The 17,513-nt window shown below is 55.9% G+C and overlaps 1 protein-coding gene across 3 annotated transcripts in view; it reads right to left on the bottom strand.

Annotated features, from left to right (window-relative positions):
- CELF4 (CUGBP Elav-like family member 4) overlaps positions 1–17,513 on the bottom strand; it is a 292,693-nt gene that overhangs the window by 23,327 nt on the left and 251,853 nt on the right. For all 3 annotated transcript variants that reach the window (XM_087869859.1, XM_087869858.1, XM_087869861.1), the window contains exons 4-8: positions 7,167–7,295; positions 6,659–6,738; positions 6,097–6,240; positions 4,858–5,005; positions 2,839–2,988 (exon numbers count right to left, since the gene is read on the bottom strand). In XM_087869859.1, coding sequence (XP_087725985.1) covers positions 2,839–2,988; positions 4,858–5,005; positions 6,097–6,240; positions 6,659–6,738; positions 7,167–7,295 — 651 coding nt within the window. The remainder of the gene's footprint in view (positions 1–2,838; positions 2,989–4,857; positions 5,006–6,096; positions 6,241–6,658; positions 6,739–7,166; positions 7,296–17,513) is intronic.

Raw genomic sequence — 17,513 nt, 5'->3', positions numbered from 1 at the left:
TGGATAACAGAGTGAGGCAGGAAGAAAGTTATCTGGGCTTATCTGCAGGCACCCCAGGCCAGCCGAGCTACTTGGTAGTGCTAGGTTTTGGGGCCCACAGACAGGGAAGAATTCCCAAACTTCCCTTCTGAGCTCTTGTCCCAAAACCTCTCAGGAACATTCCACTAGAACAACAGCTCCCGAGCTTCAGGGGAGCCAAGGGAAGATCCTGGGGCGATAGTCTTTGGACACAGCGTGGATGGCAGCAGGGAAGCTGGGCCCAGGACAGCACTGCTCAGAGTGGGGAGTTGAAGATGGGTCAGGACACAGGTCTGTTCCTGCGGGGGGTTGTCCCGGGACAAAACCCTATCCCTCTGCGTCCCTCACAGCGGAGACTGGAGCCAGGAGCTCCCAGTGGTGGGGTGGTGATGGTGCTTGCTGGGCTGGTCTTCTCCCTCCTGCTCCCTCTGTCTGACCCTCTACCAGCCCCAACTCTCTGGATGGCCCTGTCTAGCTTTGTGCCCTTAGTCTTCCCAGCTGCTCAAACACAAAGTGCCTTTATGCAAATTAGAAAAAGGTGTCTCTTCCTCAGGCCAGTGTGGTGGCCTAAGGCAAAATCTAACCTGCACGACTTCCATGGCAGCTCCCCCCAGGGCAGTGCTCAGCAAACACTGTCACAGAAGGAGGGAACGGTCCTGAACAGTTGAGAGAGCTGCCCCTTCAGGGGTGTACGTGGCAGTAAAGGCCACACTGTGTGCTTCAAACATGATCTCCATGAGCAAGAGGAGAGAACAGAGAAGCTACCCGGGGCTAGGAAGTGGAAAAAAGCATTTCTGAGACCCCTCTCCACTTCTCTGCTTAATGACCTCATTAGTAACTGCCAAAGAGTGAACACTTTGAAGGATCTCGCTCATTACAGCAGCTCCAAACTCCGCATTTAAAGATGGTAAATTAATTTTTTTAATGTACTACTTTTCTCCTTTCCTTCCCTCCATCCCTCCCTCCTGCTCTGGCAGGGAATTGTTTATGGGATGTGGCAGATTGTTACAAATGGGGGAGAGGAACATTTCCAAATTCCATGAGGGAAACAGCTCACAGATGCTGGTGGGGGTGGGGAAGAAACAGGTTTGTCAAAATCCAGAGATCCAGATGGGCTTGCAGGCAGGGAGGAGGGGGAAATGAAACCACCCAGATGTGTTGGAGACTGGATCTCCCAGCCCGTGAGCCTGAGCAGGGAGGAGCCCAAGAACCTGAGATTGGTGGGGTCTCTCCCGCCTCCAGCTTGCCAAGCCCCTCCCTGACTCCCTGGCCTGCACGGAGTCTTCACCCTTCAACAACACTCCAGATCCTTTGGCCTTGCCACTTCATTCTGGGCTTCTCTGGCCTCTTATCTACGCAGTGAGGGGAGAGGTGTGGAGCAAGCACTGGGATCAGCTCAGAGACAACTCCAAGGTCAAAGTCAGGAAATTCTCTTCTAGCTAGCACAGTGACCTTGCACTCTGCTGCTGGTGGAACTTTCATATTCCATGGCTGTCTGGGCCTCACTCCAGACACTGAAATCAGAATCTCTGGGCTTCTGTGATTTCACAAAGTCACCCGGAGGATTCTGATGAGCAACCAGAGTAGAGGGCACTACTTTGTGGCCCAAGCTGACCTCCTCTGTCCTAGTTGGGCCAGCCTCCTTACCAGCCCCTGCCCCTGCCAGGCAGCCCCCCACCCAGGTCTCTGGGCCTCCAGGACAGCCCCCTCCACAGGAGTGTGTTTCTGGTTCATCCTCACCTCTCTAAGGCCTACCCATCTGTTACAGTTGCTCTGGGCCTCCTCCTCAGGAAGGTGTGTTGGGCTTCTTCAGCCTACAGAACTCTCCCTTCATTTGAATCCTTTAACACCTCGAAGCAGAGAACATTCACTCTCTTTGACACTCTGTTCTGCTTTATTGTCTCATTATGCTGTCAATGTATATTGTATTCCTGGCTGACTTTGACCTCCCAGGGGATAGGCCCATGTCCTGTTCTCCTTCTGGGGGTCCCCCTTTCATCTGGCACAGGCTGGTGCTTACTAGTACTTATGGGGACTCTGTAACCTAATCATCTGCCCTCCAGGAAGGAGGACAGCACTCTTCACAAGTCTATCACGTTGCCCCTTGACAGTCTACTCTAGGGTTTTAGGCCCAGCTTTCCTGCTCTCCTGTCAGTCCATCCTCAAAAGCAGAGAGAACAGCTACTTCAAGTCAACTGGGCACTCTCACCACAAGAGAAATGCTAAGTTCGAGAGGAACAAAGTTAATCAGGAGCAGGCCTCCTGGATCTTGTGTGCCAGAATTTATGCCGGAAGCTCTCGGGAGCTAGCCAAGGTTCTGATTCCCTGTCCGAAGTGCTGGTTGTGTGTGGATCCACGGACACAATGGGTACGCACAGGCCAGATTGCCAATTTATGTGCCTTTGCTTCCTTCCTACAAGAGGTTTTTTCCTACTCAATGCTAAGTACGATTATCCTCTTAGCATCCATCTCCTCACTTCCTATGGGTCAAATTCACTTTCAATTAATTTGCAGTTACTAGCCTGTCTACCTGGTTGTACAACTGTATCTATTCTCGGTCCTGACGGAGCTCCACAAATGGGCTTCTTTCTCACCCTCAGATTGACACCTCTCCAAGAAGGAGAATTTGGTCTCTTCTTCCCAACCAAGGGCTTCCTGAAGGAGGGCAAGAGGCTAGGTCTCTCTCATCACATTTGGGGTTCTATCAAGGAAGAGGCAGAGGGTAGGAGCCACATGTTCCCTGTTATAACACCAAGGGCAGAGACGGAATGGATGAGGAGTGTGCTGCATGAGGAAGGAACGGCTACCAGATATGCTTACCTGGGTAGGGGTGGATGCCGTTAGCAAACACAGCTTCTGCAGCAGGTTGCCCGTTGGCCTGTGGGGGGAGGCCGGTGAAGCCGTTCACCCCAATGGGGGACGGGATGCTAGGCACAGCTGGTGCAGTGATGCCCGGAGGGGTGCTGCCACCTGATTCCAGAGGTGGAGAGGGGTGGAGGAGGAGGGGAGGCAAGCGGAACCAAGGTGAGGAAGGCCAACCCATGGAGCTCCACCCGTTGGCTCCAAGGGCCTGGGAATAGACCTAGACTTTACCTACCAACTCAATCCTATCTGTGAATCAGGCCTTGGATTATCTCCCTGCATGGTAACACCACTCATCCCAACTGTCTCCATTCCTCAAGCCAGAGTCCAACTCCAGCGTACCCCATAAAGACTTCCCTGACCAGTGACTACAGCATGATCTTGGACCTGCAGCACATAAACTATTCTCAGTGTCCTTGACTTTGACCACACTTAATTTTCCTTTCATCTTTTTCAGTGATTGTTGCTCACCCTGGCTAAGTCACGATGGGCTGGCCGTTGTATAGTCAGGAAGGGGCTTCTAAGTTGCTGGCTCTGGTCTCTTGTCTGGATCATGAAGGGGCTGATCTGCCTCCTTACCAAGGGGTTTTGCTACTCAAGTGGAGGAGGTCTTAATTCTGATGCTCCCTTGCCCTTAAGGAGAAAGCCCTTTGCAGAGTCCACAGTCAGCCCTGTTCATACAAAAAATAGACACTTTGGCCTCCTCCAGTGGAGGCAAAGGTGATGCTCACTGTGGCTAGGGTAAAGTCAGGGTCAGATGACAATATCCTGTGCTTTCCTTATGCCAGGTGGGTGGAGCCCAAGGTGTAGATGGCATGGTGATTTTATTGGAAAGGGCCTTCCTCTTCATGTAGGAAGCATGGTCTTTCTACAGCTCCTGGATGTCAGAAAGGCTGCCAGTGTGGTGTGGGCATGGAGAGCCAAGGAAGCTTGATGAATGAGAGCTTGGGGTGTTGGGGCCAACCCTTGGGACTAGGCACTAGTCAATGGCACTATTGACATTTGAAGCCAGACATTTCCTTATTGTGGGGAGCCGTCCTGTGCATTGTAGGATGTTAGCAAAATCCCTGGCTTCTACCTACCAGATTACAGTAGTAGCCCCATCACCACCAGTTGTGACAATCAAAAATGTCTCAGGACATTGTCAGATATCCTGGGGGGCAGGGGGACAAAATTGCCCGGGTTGAGAATCACTGAACTGAACTCCGACTGGCTCAGTTGGTTAAGCGTCTGCCTTCAGCTCAGGTCATGATCCCAGCGTCCTGGGATCAAGTCCTGCATAGGCTCCCTACTCAGCGGGGAGTCTGCTTGTCCCTCTCCCTTTGCCCCTCCCCCCAGCTCAGGCTCTTTCTTGCTGGCTCTCTCTCTTTCAAAAAAATAAAATAAAATAAACAAAATCTTTATTAATTTTTAAAAATTTTTTAATGAACAAGATTTGTGAAAGGGGTTATTTCTAAGCCCCCTGTCCTTTAATGACTCTTGAGGTCCTCTCTTGCTTATTGTGCAGTTGTCTTGGGAAAAGCCAATGAGTCTAAGTTGGGTTAAAGGAAAATGAAAAAATGGGGCTCCTTCTGCAGTTAGGCCAGCAACCTAACAAGGTCACAGAATGGGCAGGGCTCTTTACCCCTCAGATCTCAAAGGGAGGTGTTTTCATGTGAATTTCTTTCTAGAGATCTATAAAAGAGAACAAGATGAATTGCTTCCTGACATGGTTCAATAACTTGAGTGAAACTGTCACCACCCTGAAATCATGTCATTGACAGCATGGGGCCCATAGTCCCTCTTCCCTTAGGTCCCCAGGGATTAGAACATTCTTAAGACAAACTTCTGGAGGATGAGGACTGCTTGGGCCCATACATGTGTGCTCTTGCCATAGGAAGGTCTCCTAGGAGACAAAATTGGCCAATGAACAGGTCCCACCCTAAGTCCAGCTGCTTTCCTGCCTGGCCAGGCCCGGTGTTGGCCCTGCCCACTCACCTGAGGTTGGGGTCATGGGTGCGGCTGCCAGGCCATTCATGTTGAGGGCTGCCATCTGCTGCATCTGGGCGGCGGCGAAGGCAGCCATGGGGTTCAGGTAGCCACCCTGCGCGACTGACGCCATTAGTGCCGCTTGCTGCTGCATCAGCTGGGGCAGAGGAAGGGGAAAAAATATCATGCGCTTCCAGGGGGGCAGCCCTCCCCACCAGGGGGCTCATGTCCCGGAGACCAGCCTCCTGGGAGCCGAACCCCAGACAGTTCGGCTCCATCCCCCCACCCCCACCACCTGAGAGAACTGTAATTGTAAGTCATGGTAGGTCTTAGGGACTCTAAAGTTGCAGAGGGGGAGGGGGACAGGCTTCACAGGTGCTGGTCAGCCCGGTAAAAGGTCTGTCGCTATGGAGATGTGACACCCAAGGCTCTAGAGACACGGTAGAGAAGCCTCTGGAGAACTAACTTGGCATGGATTTGTTTAAAATGGTCCTAACTTGGAGTCTGCTGGGGAGAAGCAACAGGAGGGTCATGACTCGAGCTCTAGGCACCTCCAGTGTTCTCATAAAGGTGAGTGAGGACTGGGCATGTTGTGGGCAGGGCCAGGTTTGGACACTGCTGAAGAGCGGAATCCTGGTCTACCTCAGTGCCACGCATATGGGGGCTGTGGTTACAAGTCTGGGGTGGGGGGCAGCCCAGGGGAGATGTGGACAGAGGCCGATCCAACGTGGAAGGAAAAAATGGGCAGCCAGCAGCAGGAGGCAGGGTCTGAGGGGACAGCAGGGGAAGTGCAGATGTGGGGGATCGCTGCCAGGAATGCCCAGAGGCCTGAGGACCCCTTCCATGAGTGAGGGCAGGAAGAGAGCGGTGACAAGCAGACACCTGGGCCTCTCTCGCTGCTTCCAAGAGCTGCTTCCTAGGGTTTGACTAGCAGAACAGCGCTGAGGTAACCCACCTTGCTGCCTGGCTCAGAGGCCTTCTCTCTAGCTCTTCCCCTGTAGAACCAGGGCAGCAACCCCCTCCTCCAGGCAGCCACCCTGCATCAGCCTAGCCTTCTCTTAACCCCCTCTGGTGTCTACTCCCTGGGTTCATTCCTCACCACTCCTCACGCCCCAGGGCAGCAGGAGATTCTGGGCCAGGAGCAGGGCTCCCCTCAGCACAGTTAGGTGGCCTTGGTGTTTGGGGCTGTGAGCAAAGTGAGCTAGAGAACAGCTGCCCCCCCCCCCGCCCGGCTGCGCCCCCACTTACTGCCTGTGCATAGGCGCCGTAGGCCCCGAAGGGGATGGCCATGGGGTTGAACATGCCCATCTGGCCAGCCATCTGCTGCATTCGCCGCATCGTGCGCTCCTTGTCAGTGTCGGCAAACTTGACCACCAGACTGGATGAGGCTCCCTGCAGCCATTACTGAGCGTGAGGCCCACTTGCCCCGGCTGTCTCCTCTCCCAGCTGTCCTTCCCCCAGCCTGGACCCACCCGATCCTCTCCAGGGGGCACGGGGCGCGGGGTGGGGCTAACCGAAGCTAGCTCCCACGCTTGCACTCTCCCAGGCATCTGGGATCTTAACCCCACCGCGGGCGGTTTTTATCTAGGGGCAGTCCCGTTCCTTAACAATCTGGGCCTCGGAGTCCTCGTCTGAGAAATGGGGATATTGATAATGCCTTCCTGCCTCTTGGAGAGGCTGTGAGCGCCGCACGGGTGGCACGGGTGGACACGGTGTGCAAGGAGCGCAAGGGCAGGCGGGGTCCTGCGGGGCTCTCCGTCCCTCCCGGGCCCCGGGCCGCCCCCAGCCCACCCCTGCCTGCCCCACTCACCGGCATAGTCTGGCTGCCGTGCAGGGCGTTGATTGCGGCTTGCGCCTCGGCATGGGAGGAGTACTTCACAAAGGCGCACCCTGGGGGGACGGGAGAGGCTGAGCCACGGCGCCGGGGCCGGGCCCCCAGGAAGGCCAGAGAAGCACTATAGGGCTGAAACACAGGGCACGGGAGGGGCCGAGGGGAGAGGGCGCATCCCAGATGAAAGCAGAATGGGTGACCCACAGAGACTGAGAAAGAGAGACACCAAGAAACAGAGACACAGAAAGACCTGGACCGGCGGGAGAATTAAAAGACCCCTTAAGTCTCCCTGCCCCTGTCTGGACTCGGCTAGCGGCCTTCCCTCATCCCCAGGCGGGAACGCCTGGCCCCTTCCAAGCATGCTTCCCTGGCTACCCGGTCGCGGGTCGCGGGTCGCGGCCAGCGGGAGGCGGCCCAGGACCCAGCGGTCAGTGAGGGGCCCGGCCGGGGCCTCACCCGCCAGCTCCGCCGCCCCGCCCCCACGCACCCTTGCTGTTGCCATCCGGCCCACGCAGGATAGTACACTCCTCAATGTTCCCGAAGGCCTCAAAGAGGCGTCGCACATCGTCCTCGGACTGCTGCTTGTTGAGCATGCCCACGAAGAGTTTTCTATCTTCTGGAACAAAATTAGGAGATGCTTACCCGGGCCAGGGGAGCCGGGCTGCCCCGGGGCTGGCCCGGGGTAAGAGGGCACGATCGAAGAGGAAGGGGGTAGGGGGGGTAGGGAAGAACTGGGCGGGGGAGAGGGCTCATAGCCGGAGGGGGAGGGCTGGGGCGTAGCTAGAGCAGGACCGGTCACAGGGTGAGGGGTTTGGGGAAGAGGGAGAGCATAGCCAGAAGAGGAGGTGAGGAAGGAGGGATTGGGTCAAGGGAGGTGGATGGCAGCGACTGTGCCCCCTCCCACCCAGAGGGAGCAAGGCCACTGGTCTGGCGGCTCACCTATGGCACACAGATGGCCCACGGGTGGCACATGGGTTGTTTGGACAGCCCTGCATTCCCTTCCTCCATCCTCTTAGACACACGCTATCTTCTTGAGCCACCTTCACCCACAGATGCCAAAATTAACTCACAACAGGCAAGTCTGCCACAGGGCCTTTGCACAGGCTGTTCCTGCTGCTCAAAGTACCTCCCATATCACAAGACTGAATTCTTCTCTTCTTCTAGGTCTCAGTTCAAATATTGCTTCCTCATCAACGTCCCTCCTTCCTGCTCTCTTTTATTCTGTTTCAGCTCCTCCCTCTCATGGCCCAGATTTCAAAGGACAATCATTTACTGCCTTGCCTGTGTCTCTGGTTTCTAACTTCCTGCCCCCACCTCACGTCCTTGCTGAAGGAAGAGACCAGGCGTTGGCTGGAACAGCATATCTGGCACACAGTGGGCCCTCAGCAGGGAATTATGGAGTGGATGGATGAAGGGCCTGTACCATTCCCAGGGTCACACCTTCTTTCTATCTCACATTGTTTTTTACCTCCATCTGGTGTCCCTTCCTTGGTCTGGCCCTTCCTATTTCATGCTTCCAAATTTAGCCCTGGGCACTTTTGGGGGCCCTGTTCCTGAAGTCTGGACTCCCTCACCAGCCTCCCTCTACCCATGTGTTGAGTCCCAAGTGGTTTGTTGACACCACTTGGCCTGGCCTTGTGCTGAGGGGAACAGGGATCCTGCTGGACTGTGTGGTTCTGCAGCCCCACTTGTGGCGGCCAGATTTCCCATCCCACAAGGTTACTGCATCTGCCCTGAACTCCTCCCACTAAGGTGGGGTCTGTGCTCCCTCCCCTTGAATCTGGGCGGGGCTGTGACTGCTCTACCCAATAGAGGAGGCAGAAGTGATGCCTGCTGATTCCTAAGCTGGGTCATAAAAGGGATCGGCTTCTACTTGCCTGTCTTTGAGCCTACTTTCTCTGTGGAAGCCAGCCCCCCTGCCGTGTTGAAGTTACAACTAGCTGGAACGGCTGTCCCCATGGAGAGGAACCCAGGCCCCCAGCTGACAGCCCACATCGACCACCAGACCTGGCGTGAATGGGTCTGCAGATGATTCCAGACCCCCGCCTTTGAGTCTTCCAGCTGAGGCCCAGATATCCTGGAGCAGAGATAGGCCTCCCGTGCTGGGCCCTGTCTGAATTCCTAGCCAGCAGGGCCCATGAGCGTAACAAATGGTTGTTTTACACCACTCAGTTTGGGGCCAAACTGTTATGCAGCTGTAGTGGCGGGCGGAATCCCTGCGGTAGCAGCACTCCGCAGGTGCTCACTTCCATGTTTGTGGACTCTCAATGACTGACAAACACAGGCACACACAGCCAAGGCTGCAGACATGCACACCCCCACCTTGCCAATGGCCTTGAGTTCCTGGTTCCTCCAAAGGTGAGAGCATTCTGGGACCATGTCCGTGTGTGCTCAGGCTGGTTGGCACCTCCGGCCCCAGAGAGACCCCCCCCTCCCAGCCCCCACTGCCAGGGGAGTTCACATAGAGCTGAGGGGCTGTCCTCGGGTCTGGAGCAGAGCAGAGGAAACCAACAGGTCCCTGCACTGCTGTGATGAGGGAACAGAAGGCAAGCTGAGGACAAAGCAGAGACTGACACCCCTCCATGGAATGTATGTGACACTCTTCAGGCACTGCCCTAAAGGACAAAGAAATAGTCAACCTATAGAGACCAGAGTCTCCCTCAGTTTACAAATCCCTTAGCGATTTACAAGAACGAAGTATTTCTATCAATAACCTAGCTTCCAGAAGGGAATGTAGATACAATTAAACGTCCTTATAAGCTGCAGCCTCCAGGGAGTTCCCAACCATCTTAATGTTAACGCTTTGCTAGAGGGAAAAACAACCTTAACTTGACAATGGCAAGGCCTCCGGTTTCCTGTGGATCTTCTTTAACATATGGAAGTATTTTCTCAACCTCCCTTTTACCTCCCCTCCTCCAACCCCATGGTGTATAATCAGCCACTCCTCACAACCCGGGGCAGCAGCTCTTTCTGCCCACGGGGCCTGTCGCCCGTGCTTCAATAAACCACCATTTTGCACCAAAGACGTCTCAAGAATTCTTTCTTGGTCATGGGCTCCAGACTCCACCCCACTGAACCTCCCGTCTATTCCACAACCTCAACAGCTGTACAGGCCACCCCTGAGTCCTCCTCTTCAGGAAGCCCTGACCTCTGCCCTGCTAGTAGCCCTTAGCCCAGAGCACTCAGCACCCGGCACCTTCTCAATGACGGCATGGCCCTGGGTCCCAGAGCCTTCCATGCCCCACAGGGCATCATTGCCAGCTCCTGTTACCAGTTCTGGGCTGGGGACCACCGGCACTGGCCTTCACCAGTAGTGGACTTCAGCCAAAGCTCTGGGGCCTGGAGCCCCAGCCCTGCAACCTGCCCCTGACTGGGCTGCTTGACTTGGCTTCTGGGGCCATTCCAGGACCAGGCACACCCCGGCCCCATCTTCAGGGCTCTGAGACTCCAAACTCTGGGCTGGGAAACCAAGAGGAAGGAAGGAGAGAGAGAGGGAGGGAGGGAGGAGCGGTGAAAATGAGGAGGGATGGGGGGAGATGGGGTTAGGGGCAGAAGGCGAAGGAACATGGCAGAAATGGAGGGAAAAGAATCAGAAACAGACAAAGAGGGGCGCTGGAGTGGCTTGGTTGGTTGAGTGTCTGCCTTTGGCTCAGGTCATAATCTCAGGCTCCCTGCTCAGGGGGTGTCTTCTCTCTCTCCCTCTGCCCCTTCCCCGCTCATGCTCACTCTCTCTCTCTCTCAAATAAATAAATACAATCTTAAAAAGAAGAAGAAGAAACAGACAGAGCGAGATGGGCAGAGGAGAGGGCAGAGAGAGAGGAGAGATGTTCAGGGGCTTCTGCTGAGCCCCCCGGGGCAGCAGCAGCATTTTGCAGGAAGTGGACAGAGCTTTTCAGGCCTTCAGAGGAGTCCTGAGCCATTACAACTCTGCGCTCCGGGCCGGCCTAGGGCTCCCTCTTGCCCCCAGCACCTTTTAAAGACTCCGATTAAATGGGATTTCCGGAAAGACAATGAAGTGAAACCCCCTGCCTCCAGCTAATCCCTGGCCCTCTTGCTTAGAAATTCCATCTCCACCCCGGAAAGGAAAGAGGGAGGGAAGAGTAGGCCCCTCCTCCACCTGAGCCTGATTTAAATGCTGGGACCGCAGCCCCACGCCTTCTCCTCTCTCCTGACGTCTGAATGCATTCCTTTATTATCATTATGACAGCCTTCTGATTACATTAAAATTCATCCACACGTGCCTTTCTACCAAGCCACTTTCCTTTTGCCAGTTTTTTTTCCCCCTAGTTTTTTCTTCCTCTCCCCTGAAATCTTGCCTTCCTTACAGCTCTTCGGTCTAGACCAGAGCCATTCCTTCTGGAGCACTTTCCAAACGTGTAGGGGCCAGGCTCCTCTCCCCGACCACCCAGATCTCCCCAGGGCAACTGCAGCTAGTCTTGCTTTTCTGGAAGACCGCAAGGAACTAAAGAAAAATGCTCCATTCTTACTCCCCCAGGGATTCTCGGGTGACCCCACACCCACTCAGATGTTGGTGGTTTCCAGGATCCTCAAATGCACCCCGTTTCCCCTTTTCATTTCCACTGGGCTTTGGTGTGATTCTAAGGGTTCTCTTTCAGACCAGAGGCTGGAAGGGCTCTGAGTCCAAGGGGGACTCTCTTGCGGGCCCAGGCCCTAGGGCTAAACCCCAGCTCCCTTGCTTTGCAGCTGCATAACTGCTTCCCACCTGGGTCTTTAGGTCTTCAAAATGGGAATAGTCAGTCCTGCCTCAGGTGGTAGATGCTAGGCTTCCAAGGGATTCTACAGGGACAGGACCTGGTGAGCAGTAACAACAGCAAGGGCCACTACTCGGGGTTCTCTATCCAGGAGGAAGAGGAAATAGAGTGCCACCCCCCCTTCTTTTGCCCTACCCTGATTTGGTCAGGAGGGCCACCCCCTGCTGTGTGTCCTAGATGGGGAGAGGTCATCTCTGGGGGGACCAGACTCAGGCTGTGACTGACCAGCCGAGATGGACAACCTCCCCTGTCACCCCACCCCCTGTGACCTCCTCCCCCTCTGGCTACTTTCCCACGGCACTGTCCCCAGATGGTCTCAGATGACCAATGGTACCATTTGCTGGTGTCTTGGATCTGATGCCAATCTAGTGAGCGTCTCAGAGGATGACTCAGTTTCCCCAGCCTGTTCCCGCCCTCTCTAACATCCACACAGACCCCTAACTCCTGGGACAGGCCGAGCAGTCCCTGAGCACAGCTGCCTGTCCGAGGTGATGCAGGGTCCCTGGGTGATGTCCTCACTCTCCCCTGTAAGCCCTGGGCCTTAAGTCCATTGCCTCCCACGCTTGGGATATGGGGGTGTTGCTGCTCCTTCAGGGAGGTGAGGAGGCCAGGAGAGACCTCAGAGCCGGGGGGGGGGTGCTGAAAATGCCCCTGGGTGGGAAGTCATGGGGCCCAAATATGTGAACAAGGGGAGGCTAGTGACTAGAACCCAGTATTCTCCCCTCAGCAGAGCCCAGCTTAGGGTAGGGGGTTGCAATATGCTCATTTTCTGACTCCCAGGGTGGAATCCAGTCCCAAACCTCCCCAACCCTCGAGTATTCACATGGGCTCCCCCTGTCAAGGGACAGAGAGAGCAAGGGAGCATGCTCCTCAGTCATTCAACTGTTTTCCAGCACTTTGTCTGTGCCAGACGCGGCTCCAAGCACTGCTCCTGCAAAAGTAACGAGAGAGGTGAATCCGCTCACTGGAGCCCTGCGTGCACCCCTGATGGGGAGACCGCCCATCTACAGCAGGCCGCTGCCAAACAAGGCAAAGCCCGCGGGGGCTGCGCACTGTGGGCCCCAGAACTAGTGTGCCGTCCCCCCAGGGAACAAGGCCACAGAGTGGCGGAGCTGGAGAGGGCCCCGGAGAGTGCCTGCAGTCCCAGCTCTTTGCAGATGAGGAAGCTGGAGCAGAGAGGTCGCTCCAAAATGGGTAACCGCAGCCTCTTGGGGTCTCTTGACTTCCGGATCCCATAGCCCCTTGCTCCTGCCTCCCTGCACTTTTCAAAAGTGAGTGCCCGTGTCTGCGGGGGTGGGGAGCACCTGCGGTTCTGGGGAGCGGGAGTGCGACACCCCAGAAGGGCCAAGCAACGGAAGGTGGGCACTATTCCTCGGCCCTGCCTGCACCCAGAGAGGGCGATTCTGTTCTCTGTGCCCTGTGTCCTCCCGCCACTGCAGGGACTGGCAGAGTCTACACCACCCCCCAAATAATGCATGAAAAAAGTACCCAGTCCTGTGTCAAGTGAAGGGGGTTCACGGCCACTTCGAGTAGGGCCTGGGTCACAGCACCTGCCCTCCCTCCTGGGTCCACCGCTGGAGGCTCCTTCAGAAAGCATTTATTGAGCACCTGCTGTGCGAGAGGACAGCCAGGAAATGGCTCTGAACTGCACACCAGAGGGGCCAACAGGGGAGGTAGGGAGTGTTTATGTGCTGAAGGCTTCCAGGAGGAGGGGGGCCTGCAGTTATGCTGTCCAGAGGACAGGTGGGGGGGGGTGCTCCAGGCCTACCACAGAATTTGAGCAAAGTCTGAGAGGTGGGAGGGACCCCTTGGGCTGCTCTTGTCACCCACTCTGAGAGGTCCCTGCGTGCCAACTGGACTTGTAATGGGAGGACCTGCTCTGGTTCGATTTTGCTTGTTTCCGGGGGCCTCCTGCCGGATCCCCTCCACCAGCACACACCTCTCCCGTTCCTCTGGCCTCACGAGTCTTTTTTATTTTCCCAGAACGTCAGTCTAATTAAACTTCAGTTTCCCAACCTCTAAGAAGCTCTGGGTGCCACCCCAGGAGCCAGAGAGATAGGTGGGTAGGTGCTTATGAAAAGGCAGTGGCATCTGGTTGCCAGAGTCTCTTTCCAGTCCCTCCCTAAGCGACAAAGACTCCTGCACTCCTTCACCCTGGGCATCAGGGCAGAATGGGGCTCTGGCTGGAAGGATTTGCATCTTAAAAGGTGGGCCGGGAAACACAGAAGCCGAGAGCAAAAGTAGGTTTAGGACAGGCCCCAATTTAGGATATCTCAGAGTGGTGCCTGGGGGTGGGGGGGAGGGCAGACGTGCAGGGAACATCTCCAGGGCTCTGCAGGGGGAGTGGGCCCCTGAGTGGGGCGGAGGTGGTGGCAGCAGCGCCCCTTGACTTGCCAAATACCAGCGCCCTAGCGCTAATGCTCAAATTCCGGTTTAATTTCCAAAATTCGATTCGCTCATTACCATCGGCATTAAACAATATTTCCTGCTTAAGGAGAGACGGCGCTATGGGCGAGTGTTCAGATGGTTAATGCCTTTTATTGCCACAGTAGACTTTTACTGTTCTCTTCCCTCCGGCTGCTGAGGGAGGGTTTGTGGGGGGACGGGAGCTGGGAGAAGCCCAGGGCCAGGGGCCAGGGTGGGGAATAAGTGGCTTTGAGGTCTGTGGCTGGTGGGAAGGGCAGAGGAATTAGTGGGGGGGATACAGGGCCAGGCTGGCAAAAGCCACTTTCCTTTGGGTCAGCAGTTTGGGGAGTGAGGAAAAAATGCCAGACATTCACAATCACTGAGCCAGAGGTCTTCCTTCCTGCTCTGGAGGCTTTGGACCCCAAGGTGGTCTGGCTGGGGCCGGAGCCGGGAGCCCGGGGTGCCCCACGTGCCTGCCTCAGCTCCTGGCAGAACCTGGAGTCCTGAGGACTGGCCCATACAGGGTGCTCAGGCATCTCTCAGGCTGTTTACTTTGGGACCAGGGGACTTCCCAGGGTGCCTCCTGGATTCCAGAACCATCTACTCTTCCTGGAGATGATCTCAGTGCTCACGGCCCACAGGCAGTGAGTCCAAGGAGGAAAAGGCTTACTCCTGTTCCCTAACTTCACTGCAGATCAAGGAGGACCTTCAGTGAAGGGACACGAGAGGCCCGAGGACTCGACCTCAATTGGAGCTGGGGGGGGGCGGATATCTTCTAGGCATTAACTGAAGCTGTTCGTCAAACCAAACTTAGGCAAGTCATGTACCTCCCTGGGCCCAGTTTCCTCATCTGTAAGAGGGAAAGAATAGCTGCTGTGCCCACCGGGTCAGGCTGTTAGAAGTTAAATGAGCTGAATACACAGGGTTTTCGCCCCGAGCCTGGCACATAGTGAATGCTCAGTAAATGCACTCTTTGCGCCAGTTACAGCCCTTACTGCTACCCACCCATAGGGGTGCCAACTGGTGAAGTGAGGATGCCCACCCCCACCCTCATCCCCAGGGATGTGGAGAGGACTCCCACATACTGCAAAATGAACAAAGTCATGCTTGCCCAGCCCAGCCTGAGAAGCCAGGCTTCCCTTTGCACCACCTTGACCAAATGGCAGTGTTTGGGGGTCCACTAAGAGGTTTCCCAGCCTCCTCCAGGAGGGCTACCTGGATTGATTCCAAATGAGGCATTTCTCCCAAAGTTACGCTGAGCCCCACCACGTGCCATTTCCACCAGTCCTGCTCATCCAGACCCACTAGGCACCTCTGGCTCCTAAGGGACCAGCAGGTCTCAAACCAATCATCTGAATCATAATCTGTGCTATTTTCAAGATTGCAAGTCCCAAGATCTCCCCTGTCTCTTATTTGTCAGCCCTAGGAGAGCCCCTTTCCTTCCCCCAGGAAAGCAGCATGCAGCCTCAAACCTGCCTTCCAAGTGGGGTGGGGGGTGTTGACAGGGCAGGGGGCTCCTCTCATCATGCGATCCCAACAATTGTCCCTCCTTAAGTTGGTGGGGGCTGTTCACAGCATCCATCCACCCCCAGGGTTAGGAGCCGGGGCTGGATCCCTCTGCAGCCCTGTGATGGGGTCAGCCACCGTCTGGAGAGCCAGTCCCTTCACCTGGGACATGGGGTCGCTAGCCAGGCCTAGGTGGGTTCTCAGCACAAAGTGAAGAGTGAGTGTTAAAGTCATGCCCTCCTTGGTCCCCACAGCACACACTGTATCAGAGCCAGAGCCAGAGCCAGGGAGGCAGCTGGGCGGGGGCTGTCTCCCCCTCCAAGGATAAAAGCCTGTCTGCCTGGGAAGAAGGCTGAGGGAGACATCAAACCAGATCAAAGGCTGTTGGGCTGGGGCTGGGACGGGGGCTCCCTCTCCACCGGGGATGCAAATGAGGACCCTCAGCCAGCTCTGGCCTCCGGGGGAGGCGGTGCCAGCCTTGATCCGCCAGCTCCCTCCTGACAGGCACTGTTTGATGTTGGGGGTGGGGGGAGGCAGGAGACCACAGAACTGCTTCCAGTCCCCTCACTCGCATTCCTTCAGCCAGCCTGCCTCCCGTGCTTCAGGATCTGGCCTGAGCCGAGCCTAGTCGTGTGGGTCACCTCCTCGCTGTCTCCTGACACCCACCCAGGCCCCTGCTCTCTGCTCTCCACACAGCACCCAGAGGGGTCAGTTCAAATCCAAGGCAGAGGCCATCTCTTTCCAGCTCAAACCTCGCACTGGCTCCCGTCTCACTGAGAACAAGCCCAACATTCTAGAGGTCTGTAAGGGACTATAGAGGCGCCCCACACTCCATTTCTCCCGAATCCCTCCTACTCTGCTCCAGACACCTGGGCCTCCTTGCTGTCTCAGGAACACTCCCTGTGCCCCTCTGCCCCGGGGCCTTTGTGCGTCCTGCCCCTCCTCCTGACGGAGAGATCATGTTCTAGACATCTTCAGGGCCTTCACCTCCTGCAGGCCTTCCATCCAGTGTCACCCCCTCATTGAACTTTTCCGACCGTGCTATTTTGCATCACAACTTTCACACCCCTGTCTTCTTCCCTTTATTTTTTTCATAACATGTATCACATTGTTTTACTCACTTATGTATCTCCAGCCTCCCTTCCATAGAGGCAGGGATGTGAGTCCATTTCGTTCATTGCTGAGCACCCAATGTCTGAAGCACCTGGCATATAGTGGATGCTCGCTAAATATTTGTTGACATGAATAAATGAACCCATTTGCTCAGTGAGCCTTGGGATCGGAACTCCGATGGGGCTGGCATGGGGGCAGGTGCTGGGGATGAGGCACTGACCTCCAGGAAACCAGGGGCCCTGGAGGTGAGCGCAGGCGCAGAGCCTGGAGCTGGGGGGTGGCCATGAGGGCAGAGTGTGGACAGGGGTCTCAGAGGCTTGAGCTGGGCCCTGAAGATTCACGGGCGGGGTCTGCCGGGTAGAAATCGCTAGTGGCAGACAGCCCAGGTCAGGGAACAGCAGGTGCAGAAGCAGGTGTTCAAGGGCATGTGGTGTAAGGGAGGAGCAGGGCATGTGGTGTAAGGGAGGAGCAGTGCATGTGCACGTGCTCCTTCCTAGTCTCGCACCCACCACAGTCTGAACACCTCCCTCAAGGCCCAGGGCCTGGTCCCTCACCTCTGGCTCCTGCACACTAGCCCGGGTCTCACAGTCTGGGTCTAGGCTCCTCACCTGCGCCCATTCTTACTGCCGACCACGTGCTCCCCAGGCTTGGCCTAGCTCCCCCAATTCGTAGCACTAGCCTATACAGCCCCCACATCGCCCCTTCATGACCAGAGCCTGTGGACCCAGCTCCCACATCACAGCACGTCCACCGTCCCCCAGCAGCACCGATCAGACCAGCTCCCATCCCAGACCGACTCGCTTACTCCAGGAGGTGGTTAAAACAGCAACAATAGTAAAAATCATCATGGTTCTCATTTATCGAACACTCGCACCCAGGCAGTGAGAGAAGCACTTTACAGGTATCATGGGTATTTGATTATTCCTACCGTGCAGATGAAGCCACTGAGGCCCAGAAGAGCTGAGTATCTTTCCCAAGAATACACATTCGGTCATCAGTGAAGCAGAGACCACACTCCGTGTTCTGAGCAGAGCTCT

This window comes from Ursus americanus, chromosome 19 (assembly GCF_024610735.1).
Source record: "Ursus americanus isolate L20-20 chromosome 19, mUrsAme1.1.p, whole genome shotgun sequence".
Taxonomy (NCBI): Eukaryota; Metazoa; Chordata; class Mammalia; order Carnivora; family Ursidae; genus Ursus; species Ursus americanus.
Note: the sequence above shows the minus strand (reverse complement) of the source record. Positions and strands in the feature narration are given on the sequence as shown.